The 13,375-nt window shown below is 32.1% G+C and overlaps 1 protein-coding gene across 3 annotated transcripts in view; it reads left to right on the forward strand.

Annotated features, from left to right (window-relative positions):
* Positions 1-13,375, forward strand: part of LOC145279607 (RNA-binding protein 24-like) — a 118,816-nt gene that overhangs the window by 74,866 nt on the left and 30,575 nt on the right. For all 3 annotated transcript variants that reach the window (XM_080130785.1, XM_080130786.1, XM_080130787.1), the window contains one exon: positions 7,887-7,938. In XM_080130785.1, coding sequence (XP_079986911.1) covers positions 7,887-7,938 — 52 coding nt within the window. The remainder of the gene's footprint in view (positions 1-7,886; positions 7,939-13,375) is intronic.

Here is a 13,375-nt window from a genome sequence, read left to right on the forward strand (position 1 = left end):
GAGGGAGAGAGAGAAATAAAGCGAGATAAATTTTTACCTTTTGGCTAGGAATAAAATATCTTTTCTAATACTACACTTCCTCTTTGCTGTCTTCTTTCAGTAAAGAAGAAATTATTCTATATCGAGGCAATTTTTATTTTTTTACAAACCGAGAGTGTCCTTTTTTGGTGGGAGCTAGATTTCATCCACATGAAAACTGTGTGTCTTCCCTAAACAAATTCCTGATGAACCGCTCCCTTAAGTAAGACACTTTATCAAATCTCAACACTAACGTACTCTACACGCAATAACCCTTATCACCGAGTAGCTTCCGGGCCTTGATAAGTGGTGACCACCTCGTAAAAAAAAAAGTAGAAAAAAGAGGCATGAGTGATTTAATCCTCAAACCATTTCCATCTTCTAAGTGTTTTACTCTTTTTATTAAAACTAGATTTGGAGCAAATTGAAGACATTGCCAAGAGTGCTGCTTATAAGTTTTGGGCTCTCTACAGTGCTAGAAAATCGCTAACTTCAGAGAGTATCGTTTATATCTACAAAACCGCCATTTTCCCATGCATTGACTATTGTTGCCACATCTGGGTTAGAGCATCTTCAACTAATCTCTTCCTCTTGGACAGGGTCCATAAAGAATCTCCAACCTAATAGATCCCATACTACCAACTTTGGAATTCCCTTCCTGCTACCTGTTTCCCTGACTGTACTGATATGCAGAAGTTTAAATGTTACATAAACCAACATCTTGTTAATCTTTCCTAGGCATGATCCCAAATAGTAGCCCCTTTGCATCCAAGTCGTAATATGCTTATTAGGGGTGAACGTGAATAATAAAAACAACAAAACGCTAACTCCTGTCCCATCGCCATAATGTTGCATCTCGATGCCTGTTTTACAAGTATTATAATGGAATGGACTCTGACGAACTTGTAGCACTTGTGTTCCCTCAGAGTAACTAATCCCAATTAATGAGATAAATAACAAAATTCTACCACTTTCTCTGTTGAGGTTTCTAAATGTAGGAAAGACTTCTACTTTCACAATTTCTTCCCTCATTTGCTATATTTTGGAATTCCCTCCGTGCCTCCTGCCTTCCTGTATAAACATTCAGAAATTAAAATATATGAAGAGACATCTCGCTGTACAGCTCCCTACATAGACATGATCCTAATTAGAAGCTCCTTATGTACAAGTGGCGCTAAGCCTTGTAAATAGGAGTAAAAATCTTTCTCTTGTAATATTAAAAATTTCTGACAATCTTTGTTTAATTTTTTTTTTTAAACTGATAAACAACGTTTGCATTTCGTTATTTCTTTTCCGTTTTTATTCAGAGCACACGCTGGCCACAGTGAAACAAGATTAGCGTTGCTATTTTGCTAAACGTTCTCATACGACAGGTGCTTGGATTTACAAAAATGTAGGCCAAGAATGTTTCTGAAGGAGTCGTGCTAACATTTGACTCACCTGACTATTTTGATATGTTATAGATAACCAGTGTAACTAATACACGCCAGCCATTTTTGTTTGTTTGTTTTGTTCTTAGAAATACTTATGTCTCTTTGTTAAGTTTGCTTTTTGTTCCTTTTATGTTGATAAGGTTTAGAGATTATTTATGTTGATAAGGTTTAGAGATTATTTTTGAAAACCTGCAATCTAATGATGAGAAAGCATTCTTATTTTATAAAAAAATATCGATCTTTCAACATAGAATATTTAGATTTTAATACTTTTAATTTTGTCAGCAGTTATTAATTTTTTATGGAGCAGTAAAGATATTTTAATAAACAATATCCAAATTCTACATAAAAGATTGGGGCCAAATATGTAATGGTTAATACGAATATATATTCCATTAAACACACACCCACACACATATGAGTTTGAACTGATTACTAGGTAATAAGCTGGTATATATCTGATAGATACGACATAATCATTTTGACATGCCAGTTATCATTAGATTACTGAAACTAAGCAATGTTGAAACTAGTCAATACCAGATGAGTCGTCATTTGTGAATACCAGGCGCTGTATGTAAAAGGATGCCCACATTACCCTGCAAGTGACTACAAAAAAATGACATCTCCTCCTCTGACTGGGATATACATGCGATTGAGTACTGCTTGTGAATTTGATATTCCCATGATATTTCCACCTTCAGAGGAAGCTTGTTCAGCCTACCTAGATTGAATACCATCTGAAAGTTCTCTATAATAGAGTAATTATTAGTAGAGCTAGTGCTTATGATGTTTTGTGAATATATTTCAATAAGTACAAATTTTGGTCTGAACGACTTCCTCAGAAAAAATACCCTATTTAATTATATATCAAAGTATATAATTGTTTCCTTCAATAATTACGAGGAACCTTATCAATCACAAATAGCAATGACCAAAGACACATTACCTAAAAGTACTTTTAAATTCCTTGGCCTAAAGTTCACGGGGAGCATGAGTTGGAGCAGATACACTGAGAACATTGCCAAGGCTGCTGCGATGAAGGTGAGTTCTCTTTACCGTGCTGGAAAGCTATTGTGAAAGTATCCTGCACCTCTGAGGCTACCATTCGCCCATGTATGGAGTATAGTTTTCACATTTGGGCTAGTGCATCTGCTACTAGTCTCTCACTTTTTCACAGGGTACAAAAGAGTCACCAACCTGATAGGTCTGAACTGTTATCTAAGCTTCAGCCTCTGTCCCATTGACGAAATGTTGCCCCCCTCTGCCTGTTCTACAAGTATTTTAATGGTGAATGCTCTGACGAACGACAAGCATTTGTACTCCCTCGACGTAAATACCACTGACAACAGCTACATTCCACCCCTACACAGTAGAGACCCCTAGGTGTAGGAAGGCCTTTTACTCCAATAGTTTCTACCCCATAACTGCTAGACTTTGGAACTCCCTTCCGGGATTCTGCTTTCCGAACTGTATGGACATGCAGAAGTTCATGCATAATATGAACAGACATCTTGCCGCTCATCTCCCTACATAATATCCCCACAACTTATGTCCTCGATAGTAGTCCCCTACATCAAAGTGGCAGTGTGCCTCGTTTGGGGTGAAAATGGAATTTTAAAAAAATCCTATTCATAGTTAAATCAGATATTAGTTTATAGAATGTAGTATAGACGAACATCTATACTTGTTGGTAGACAGCAAAAGCCATATATATATATATATATATATACATATAAAAGCAGCAGACTCCTTCAGTCTTGGACAGACTATGGATACCCACAAAGGGTTGCTTGTGTGTGAAATTTTTTGTGGCAGGAGGTGCGCAATCTCCAACCACACCTCTCCTGAGAGGACATTGTTAAATACCAGTGGCAAGTGAAGTACAGGACGACTGGAAACAAATGCCGAGATAAGCGGAGAGCACATACAGCGCCTAGATTTCCCAAATGGTCACCCATTTGGTATATATTATATTACATTTTATTCATATCTGTGTGATGGATACTCCCATCGACTTTGACATATGCGATCCGTCACAACAACGAAGTTGTTTGGAAACCCACATCAATGAATTTTTTTTATAGTGGTGAAGGTTTTGTGTGGAACCATCCACCATTTTTGGTACAACTACTAATCTCAGTCGGTGTAATTGCTACCATAAGTCAGAGCAGACAGTAGCCCTTGAGTTTTACACTAGAGGGTTTTTTTATATATAAAGACTGAGGGTGCATCTCTCCCAGTTGATTAACCATGCCTTCAGATACTAACCTGGAAATTTCTGTCCCGGCATAGTACATAAAACACTTAGCATTCTCTATCACTTTCTGCTGCTGGCCAGGCTCATCGTTGCTTAAGAGAATCGGTGTGTCGATGTGATTATCCGTGACCTGACTACTAGTTTTTATTTCTGCTTTGTGTGATATATATATAACAGAAAATCCACTATCCAGTGCTTTTTAAACAGTGGATTAATTTTATTGACCAATACGTTTGACCACCGTTATCACTGTTATGGAACATTCAACCACAATTTCCAACCTCTGAGGACGTACTGGGTGTTACCTCTATTATGGGCTGTAAGAAAAAAAATGTTCCTATATTTCCTGAAGAATATTTTATTTATTCGAAAATTTTAAAATAAATATTTTATTAAATAGAAAAGTTTAAATTAATTAAAATCAATTTTTCACGCATCTGATCTTTCAACTGTTAAATCTTATATATATATATATGGATGGATGGAAGAGAGGCAGCCTCAATCATACGCTCTCGGCCTATTCTCCTCAGGCTTTGTGTATCGATGTCTACTCCCTACATACCTCCTCCTTTATCACAGATCCATCAAAACACACCTGTTTTATTGCCCTAACAACAACCACATTTAACTATTAGAGGCACCCGTATATTTACTTTGTGGCATATTCCAGAGAGCTTCATCACAAGCTTGAAAACGAAATTCCACAACTTATCACACTAGGCCGGTTTTTCAGCTGTCAGGAACGACATGGCACTTTCAACTCTTATCTGCTCGACTCCTCACTTTGTAAATTCTAACAATTGAAACATCTAAACATAGGTTTTTGGTGCAACAATCCATCTGTTTTGTATATTGTTGTTAGTTATCGGGTAAACATTTTACAGCTTTGATAAAAGCTTTTTCCTGAATAGTTAAGTAAAATAAAGAGTAAAGTGCCTCTTGAAATATCCTGAAATCTGTCAAAGTACCATCTGTCTGTGACTTAATTGCTGCATGTGGATGGCAGTTCTGTGTCTGCTATCCAACTGCTGTATGCTCTCCATTATCAGATATCATCTAACACTAACATAATATTCATAGAAATACTTAAGTTAGCGAATTGACAGTTAATTATTTACTGTTCATGTCGTACATACTTAGCTATATAATAAAAATGAATAAACACAAAGTGAATAAAAGCGATACTTAAAATTTATATTGGGGATCTCATATCCGATGAAGATCTAATAAATAGATTTTCAGTCCCACTATAATTTGGAAAAATAGCACGTAAATATGTTAACGGCTTTGCAAATGAAGTCACATGGGGATTTGTTGTTGGGTTCAAATTTCCCAACTCGCAGAATGTTCACCTCATCCACTGATGATTGCGTAAACATGAAGCATTATTTAATTGCAAATATATATCTGCTGAAACACCAAGGTGCATGTTATCATCTTCCTTCATAAATTACACACAAACATATATATATATATATGTTTGTGTGTAATTTATGAAAATATGGCAAATTAAGCTACAATTATTTTATTCTCATGATTATTCGTCAGGCTATTGCATGGAATTATTGTTACATGTCTGTTTATACAGGGTGGGGCAGAGCAACTTACTTATATGGAATATCAATTAAAACAAAAGCAAGTTGCTCTGCCTCTCCCTCTGTGTGTGTGTGTGTGTGTGTGTGTGTGTGTGTGTGTGTGTGTGTGTAAGTAAGAATTTATTTCACCACATCAAAATAGATATGAAAAGGGTTAATTTTGAAACCTCGCTAAAAAACATCCCCACACCTAGGAAACATAGCTATATTATTAAATTAATTTTAAAAAAACAGATGAACTAATACACCGAATTCGATGGCGAGCTAAAAACTCAATAAAAGATGCGTATATAAAAACGCGAGACAACCACAAAATTCTCGCATAAGCCTGAATAATCCTAGAGTGGATGAAACATGAAATATTCTGTGTAGCTTAATCGCCATATATATTTTGTAACTTGCTATATATATATATATATATATATACACGTGGTGTTAAATTTGTTAGTTAACCAATCAGATTCTTTTTAATTACTGCTCCCATTTTCAGCAATTATTGGTCGCACGTTTACTGATTACCTAGCTCTATTCATGTATCGAGAGCTGTTGAAGTAACTACTGAAAATCGATGCATAAATTTTAAGGTAGTTACATGATATATATCATGCAAGTACGTAATGTGTGAATATATTTTTAAGTGTTAGTTTTACTCTTTTAGAACTGCTTTAAATCTTCATCGCTCACTCATTTTGCGACCAAATTTCCAACAATTTTTACAGTTCATAGGTCACATTCTCAGCTATATTTGGAAAAATGTTTTTTTTTCTATTTTCGTTCAGTAAAACAAGTTATAATAAAATTACTGTGCTAAAAAATTCTCAGAATCTGTAAGGAGCGAAGATACGTTTTTTTTTTGTTTTGTTTTTTTTGTTACCATAGCAAGCAAATCTGTTACACTACCTCAAATTGGCTGGGAATGGCGGAGATGATGACGTAACGGGATATACAAATATTGTCGCTAATAATTCACCGCTGTCCCGATCTGTCGCTCAGCTGTACTGTCGCTAGTAATTCACAGGTAACAAGTGAAACAGAAAATATTCTTTCAGAGCAAAGCCTAGAAAAATCATGGATTACATAGAAAAATACGAGCATAAAAAGTAATATTGTTAAGAGTTAAACAAGTGAAAGGATTAATTGTTAAACCTGGGAAAGAAAAAGACAAAATATTATAGTAAAATAATGTTTAAATTTATGAGTAAAATATTGCAGTATTAAGAATCGATTATATAATGTTAAATAGAATATAAAAAAAAAATCTTAATGCTGCTGTATCTTAAGCTATAAATTTAGTGTTTTTTGTTTTGTTTTTTTACTAGAATATCTTGTCTTTTTCTTTTCCAATTTTAACAATTAGTCCTTTTACTTTTCCATGTTTAAAGCTTAACCACATAACTTTTCATGTTCGCATTTTTTTATGTAATATATAATGGTCATGTGTATGCATGTATGTATATATCTATAGATTCGACAGATTATCCATCCTGAGACGGATATTCTACCAGTATTAATATAAATACTTTATCACGTTTCATTATTTATTTCAGTTTCTATAATCTAATCAGTTGCTTATAATTGTTTTCTTCAAGTTTTGTTGTCGTGACAACAGATCGTCTACCACATGAAACATTAATACGGCTCCAATGAGCTGTCAATTCAATAGTTAGAACCACTTTATCTTGCCAACTTTCTCACAAACTTAACAGGAATAGCTTTCGCCATCTCTATCCTTTTAAGTAGTCTTGCAAAGCAATATATTTTTTTTATTTCCTTTTATCGACATACTGACTTCAGTTATTATTTTTATTAATTAGTTTCTTAATTGTTTATGGAAGGGTCCAATCCAATCAAAGATAATTTTTTTGTTATACGACCTGATCATATTCATGCTTTTATTAAAATACGAGAGAGTTATGTCCTTACAAAGCTACAATTTGCCTATTCATGCAGTATTGTTGTCACATTTATGCTGGTGCATCTACCACTAGTATCTAACTCTTAAACAGGGTCGATGAAAGAGTAAAAAAAAATATAACAGAGCTCGCACTAATTGTCAAACTTCAACCTCTGCTCCATCGCTGCAATGTTGCACTTGTTGATATTTATTTTGTTGCATTGTTTTTTGTAGTCAGACATACAAACATGCACGCATGAACATAGACAACTGCCATTTATGTTATAGATCATAGTTATTTTTAAACTAGCAGTTTTTTTCAGGTTGGTGTTACTTGTACTTAATATTTTCTTACTTTGTTGTTATGATTGAACATAAAATCAGAACAAATTCTACAATTTATTTTACAAAAATTTCTAAATCAGTTATATGACAGAAAACTGATACCAACCTCATTTACTAAATTACAAGATAAAGAATGATCAAGAGACTTTGTTGTCTGAGAATAGACTTTGAATGAAAACGGTTCGTCGAGGCCATTAGTATTTTAGTAGCAATTTTCCCCACCTGCTATAAATTTTATCAGCATTCTCTTAATGTCTATTTTGAAAATTGTTGATTATGTATTACGTTCTGTGATTCCACTTTTCTTAGAAACACTTTATATGTTTTTTTTTTCTTTTCAGCCTTTCCATTTGCAATAAAAGGCTTCCCGAGTGTGTTACCTGGACAGTATGGGTAAGTAACAGTTATACAACAGCGATTCAACGTCAAATTGACCTTCTTTTTTTTTTTCAAATCCAATTTTCTCATTCACACATAATCTGAAGTTAACTTTTCCACCAGAAAATAGTCAATATGTTATTTCACATTAAATGTTTTTTTGGTCAAGTGTAATTCTAATTAACAGAATAAATGTTAAATAATCATATTGGAATCAAATAAATGCACTTGTTTAAAGCAGACCATTTTAATTTCTAAACATTAAATAATTAAGGACAATAGACTACCTTATTACATTTATAATGGACTAGCGCGGGGGGGGACTTGCCGGGTCGTCAAATATTCTTAAATATATTTTAATTAATTCATGTAAATTTGTATTATTACAAAGCGAATTCTTTATTGAATATTATATTGAAGCTTATATATATAGTAGTGATTTCAAAAGTTAAAAAAATGATCGGGGTGCCATCAACTAGAATCAAAACCAAAAAAAATTAATGTTCCAGCCGTGTCTTTTACCGATGTAGTTATCGGGAGATAAGCAAGAAAGATTGAATATTAAACCATGTGAAGAAATGAATTTAATTTGGGCATGCGCAGAAAGAATTAAAAAAAAAAATGTCGGCAAGTTGAAATGAACATTTTGCATTTTAACTTGCCGGTATATGTCTGCAAGCGTTATTCATACATTAAAACAAAATTTTTACTCCTTATAAACAATCCTTGGCGTATGATTATTATTTCCTGTTAATTTCAGTGTGATGTGACAAATATTTTAAGAGTTTATCGATTAAATACACATGCATAAATGTACTGTTTTATTCATATAGATAGTACTGCTTTTTATCTGAGCTACGAGAGATGTAGGTATGTAATATACCTATCTAAATATGATAAATGTAATATCATCCCCCACCCCCAAAAAATGTTTATTTCAATCACAGAAAAAAATGAAGATTTTTTTCATTGTTTATATCGATTTTTGTCATGCAGTTTAAATATTGGTTGATAACGTCCATTAAGTTTCTTTGTGTATTGCAGATAAACTCTTGAATAGTCCATATATGAAAGGGGCATGCTTATATATGTAATGCACTTTCTTTGAAAGTACATCAATGTCCTTCAGTTATAGTTAGTAGGACGTAATAAAATATAGTACTTTCTAAAAATTATATATTGATAGCGGTTGAATACTTGCACCATTTATTTTGTTAACGTTTAATTTGAAGATTAGTACTTTATAAGATTGATATGGATTTGTAAAGTTTTCAATGGTTACGTAAATAACTATAAGTCGTAAACTAATACTCAGATTTAGTTCAAATGTTCACGTTTCATTTGAGGGTTAGTAGTTTATGAAATTCATTTGCTTTTTTTTTAATGGTGTCATTTATGTGCCAGGCCAATGATTTATTAAATTATACGTTTAGTGTATGAAACGAAGATTATTTTTTTTCAAACTGTAAATCTTCATTCCAATTCATGAAATATGTCTCATTTTATTATTGTAATTTCTTAGTCTTTTCAAACATTTAAATAGTTAAAAATTGCAGAAATTACTTTAACAATTAAAATCTTGTTAAACTAGTTGTTCATTATTTTTTCTCAAGTCTTCTATAAAATGTCTTATGATTTTACTTTTATTTCAATCATTAGAATATGAGACGATCATATCATTCATTTCCAATTCACTATAGACCAGAAATAGAACTCCTATTTGAATTAGAACATGTTTATCAAAGTGACCCCTTCATCGTTCAGCTCCATATCAGCCTAAAGTCAATATCCTTCTTCTTTTTAAAACTTTGACATCAAATTGTGTATATTAAACACTACATACACTTTAAAGACTAATAACACGTGTTATGTATGTGCATATGGATGTACGTAATACAGCTTGTTCATATAATCCTTGCGTATGACCCTAACAACACGCGCACACACGCATACATGTATGCATCTACACAGAAATTCTCATGCCAGACTGTTGGCTGTTCTACTTGACATTCAAAATTGTTTTCTGACTCAAGATCCCATATCTATACTAAACATTAATAACTGCATTTCACTAACTATTGTCTTATTTGTTGATTTATATTTCATGAAAACATTGTCTCAGATGGTTGTAATAAAATGACTCATATTTACAGATGTTACTTACTTGCAAGTGTCAGGCACATGTCAGGCGTATTTTTGTTCCAATTCTTCATCTAGATATTTACATTATTATATTCTACACAAATATGTGGATTACTTCAAAACAATTCATTGAAGCTATTCTTATTTTTCTATTCTCCTTTTCTATATTACTTTGTACTTTTGTTGAAATAGTTTTTTTTAATAATATATATATATATATATATATATATGAGAGAGAGAGAGAGAGACCAAAATTATTACATATAATGAATTAAAAGTAAGGAATGAAAAGGGTAGCTAACCGGTATCAAACCTCGCTCAACAAAGCTCAAGAAAAAAAAAATAAAACTAGAAATATGGGCGTCTATCGGTTACTGGTCTTTACACATGTTGGACTCGTATATATATATATATATAATATATAATATATATATATATATATATATATAAAACAAAACTTCAATCAAATTAATACCCTTATGCATAGGGCTCTAATAATTTATTCCAAGATCTATCTGGATAACGAAATTAAATTTATTATAAAGAACGTCAGTAAGTCAGTAAAAATGGCTATCCTCAAGACAGTGGAATCTACAATTAAAAATAAAGTTTTTAATGTTTTTATAAAATTAAAGAAGCTGCAATAGACAGAGCTCTTATTTATCTTTACTTATCTTGGCAAAATAATATAAGTGAAAGATTTGGCAAATAAATATCACTGACCGTACGACAGTGTTATTTTGCATCGAATTTGTGGTTTTTTTTTTTTTTTTTTTTTTTTTTTTCACTAGACCCATGTCTTCAATTCAAAAAGATGTTCATCCCCTAACTATAATAATTCTATTGTTTATTTAAATGTAGTTGCGGTTCGTATTGAACTTCTGAACCGAACAACACATTCCATCAAAGATTCTATAAGCAAATTATTCACCATAAGATGATTTTAATACTACCCACGGCTCGGCTATCTGTGCATACCTAATAAATAATCGTGCTTTGGCCTCCAATTTTGGTGTCGACTTGTTTTCAATTCGTCTGTTTTTCATTTGAAACTGCTACAAACCATTAAGATTAGGTCTTTAACCTTCTCTTTGCAAGCAAAAAGAAAATTATTTTAGGACTCTTTTCATTTGATTACGACATCGTTTTTTTCCTTTTTATTCCTTTTTTGTCCCCGCCACATTTAATGTATTATGTTTAATAAATTTGGTCTATAGATAGCCATTATAAAATACTGTACCCCCCAATATATATATATATATATATATATATATATATATATACATATATGTGTGTGTTAACATGTAAGACCTCCATCCACATTTCATTTTTTTTTATTGTCAAACTATCTACAAATATTTATTGTTCTAGAGTTTTCTTTTTAGTGTTAAAAATGTTCCTTTTCTTCTCATAGGTTCTTAAATGTTTCTTTTTACTGTCCTCTTTTTCAGAAAAATTATGAGATAGAAATAATTATCAAAATGTGCACAGGCTTAAATTCATCCGTCAAAAATAGTGCATTTGTCAGTTTCCTAGCAGGGGGGGGGCGCAGTTGCTATGAAATATTCACGGTACAATAGTTTTTATCATCTATCTGACCTCGTCTGAAGTTACATTGAAGAATGTGCTAAAATTAAGTTTTACACCTATTCAATCTTACTACACTCCTTTAAAAGTCGTAGACTACTGACCTATTAATGTCAATAGCATTTACTCGTTTCGATTGACAACAGCGATTTGCAAGTTAGTGACAACTTGGAAGTTTTCATTTATGAGATCAAGATATCTCCCAATTAACTGCAATAAATACAAATTTTATACCATTTTTTGTTCAAAATTGGTTTTCATCAAAATTATATTTTTGAATTTTTGAGATGAGGATTGATTTATTTGGATTAATTGGACTACTGTTCTCATATTGAGTGTTATTTTCACAACGTTTCGGTCGATGTAACTTCCGACTTAGCTGTATCTTGTCAATCTCAAGAATCTTTCTGTGGAACTCCCACGGATCTCTGACGTAGTGGATAAAGTACTTGGTAATATTCAGTTGTAAGTTACTTTTCTGAAGGTTGAACGTTGAATCCTCAGTGCAGGTGATACTCAAAAATACAATTGCCAATTACATAGGATTTCTACCCAGTCATGGCTGACGGAATGAAAGCGTTCTTACCTCGTAGATTAAATAAAAAGTTCTGTTCAAAATTTCATGCAGATCCCGAGTTCGAAAGAAAGATTCCCGAGTTCGATAAGAAGTTCGATGGTTACATCAACCAAAGAGTTATAAAATAATACTGAAGAGAAATTTGGAAAAATCCAAATATGAAAGTTGATTTTTTACATTAAATCTTTAAATTGAACTTTGTCAATTAAGTTTTCGATGATAAAAGTGAATTCGTATTAATCAGCACGACTTTGTTTTTAATGGACTTGATTGCCATTGAGTTTCCACATTCTTTCTAGAATCAACTATTTACAACAAAGCCTATTACATCTGATTTATTATAACTTCTTGGTATTTTCTTGAATTTCTATTTAATGTTCAAACGTATATATATTCAAACATTTTGAAAAAAAACTTTAATGTCTTTCGTAGATTTTTAATATATTTTCAAACTTTAAGCGTTGTTTATGGATTGTTTTAGAAGCACTTATCATTTTTCATGGATGGATTTTGAATGTTCGGATTTTATTTCTTGTGCAATTACCAATGTTTGGTTTTATTCCTTTGATTCTTGGCATTCAACAGTTATTTCCCTTTGTTTCACAAAAGCAATCTTCTTTTCAATGTTGTAGTGAATAATGTACGTCTTTATCTTTACTATATTCTACATATATATGTGATGATGTATGTCGGTCTTGATGCTGCATGGTTGCTAGGATTTCTAATCCTTCCATTTTGACATTATAAAAAGTACTAAATCTCAATTGTGGTACAATTTTAACAAATAGATTAAAACATTTTTGTTTTCTAATTAAATTGGAAATCATTATACCATTTGTAATTAATCTGTTTTCATGTTTTTGAAATGAAAGTTTGGGCGGTCAAGTTTCGTTTTAAATTTCAGAAATATTTAATTCATCATAGCTCATAACATTAAAATTGTTATAGTTGGCTTAAAATCTGTGAGCATGTAATAGAAATCGAATGGGGAAATAATTGATCGAATACTAATAAAATAAGTTGATGGCAAGAAAAATGTAATGTATCTCCAATTTATAATTCTTCCCTTTTTGCATTTGGGTTTCATAAAGAGAAAGTATGTCACATTAAACTGAATCGTGTACTTTTAAATGATTGCAGAATTCG

Source organism: Euprymna scolopes, chromosome 7, assembly GCF_053919585.1.
Source record: "Euprymna scolopes isolate OS-2025 chromosome 7, ASM5391958v1, whole genome shotgun sequence".
NCBI classification, from domain to species: domain Eukaryota; kingdom Metazoa; phylum Mollusca; class Cephalopoda; order Sepiida; family Sepiolidae; genus Euprymna; species Euprymna scolopes.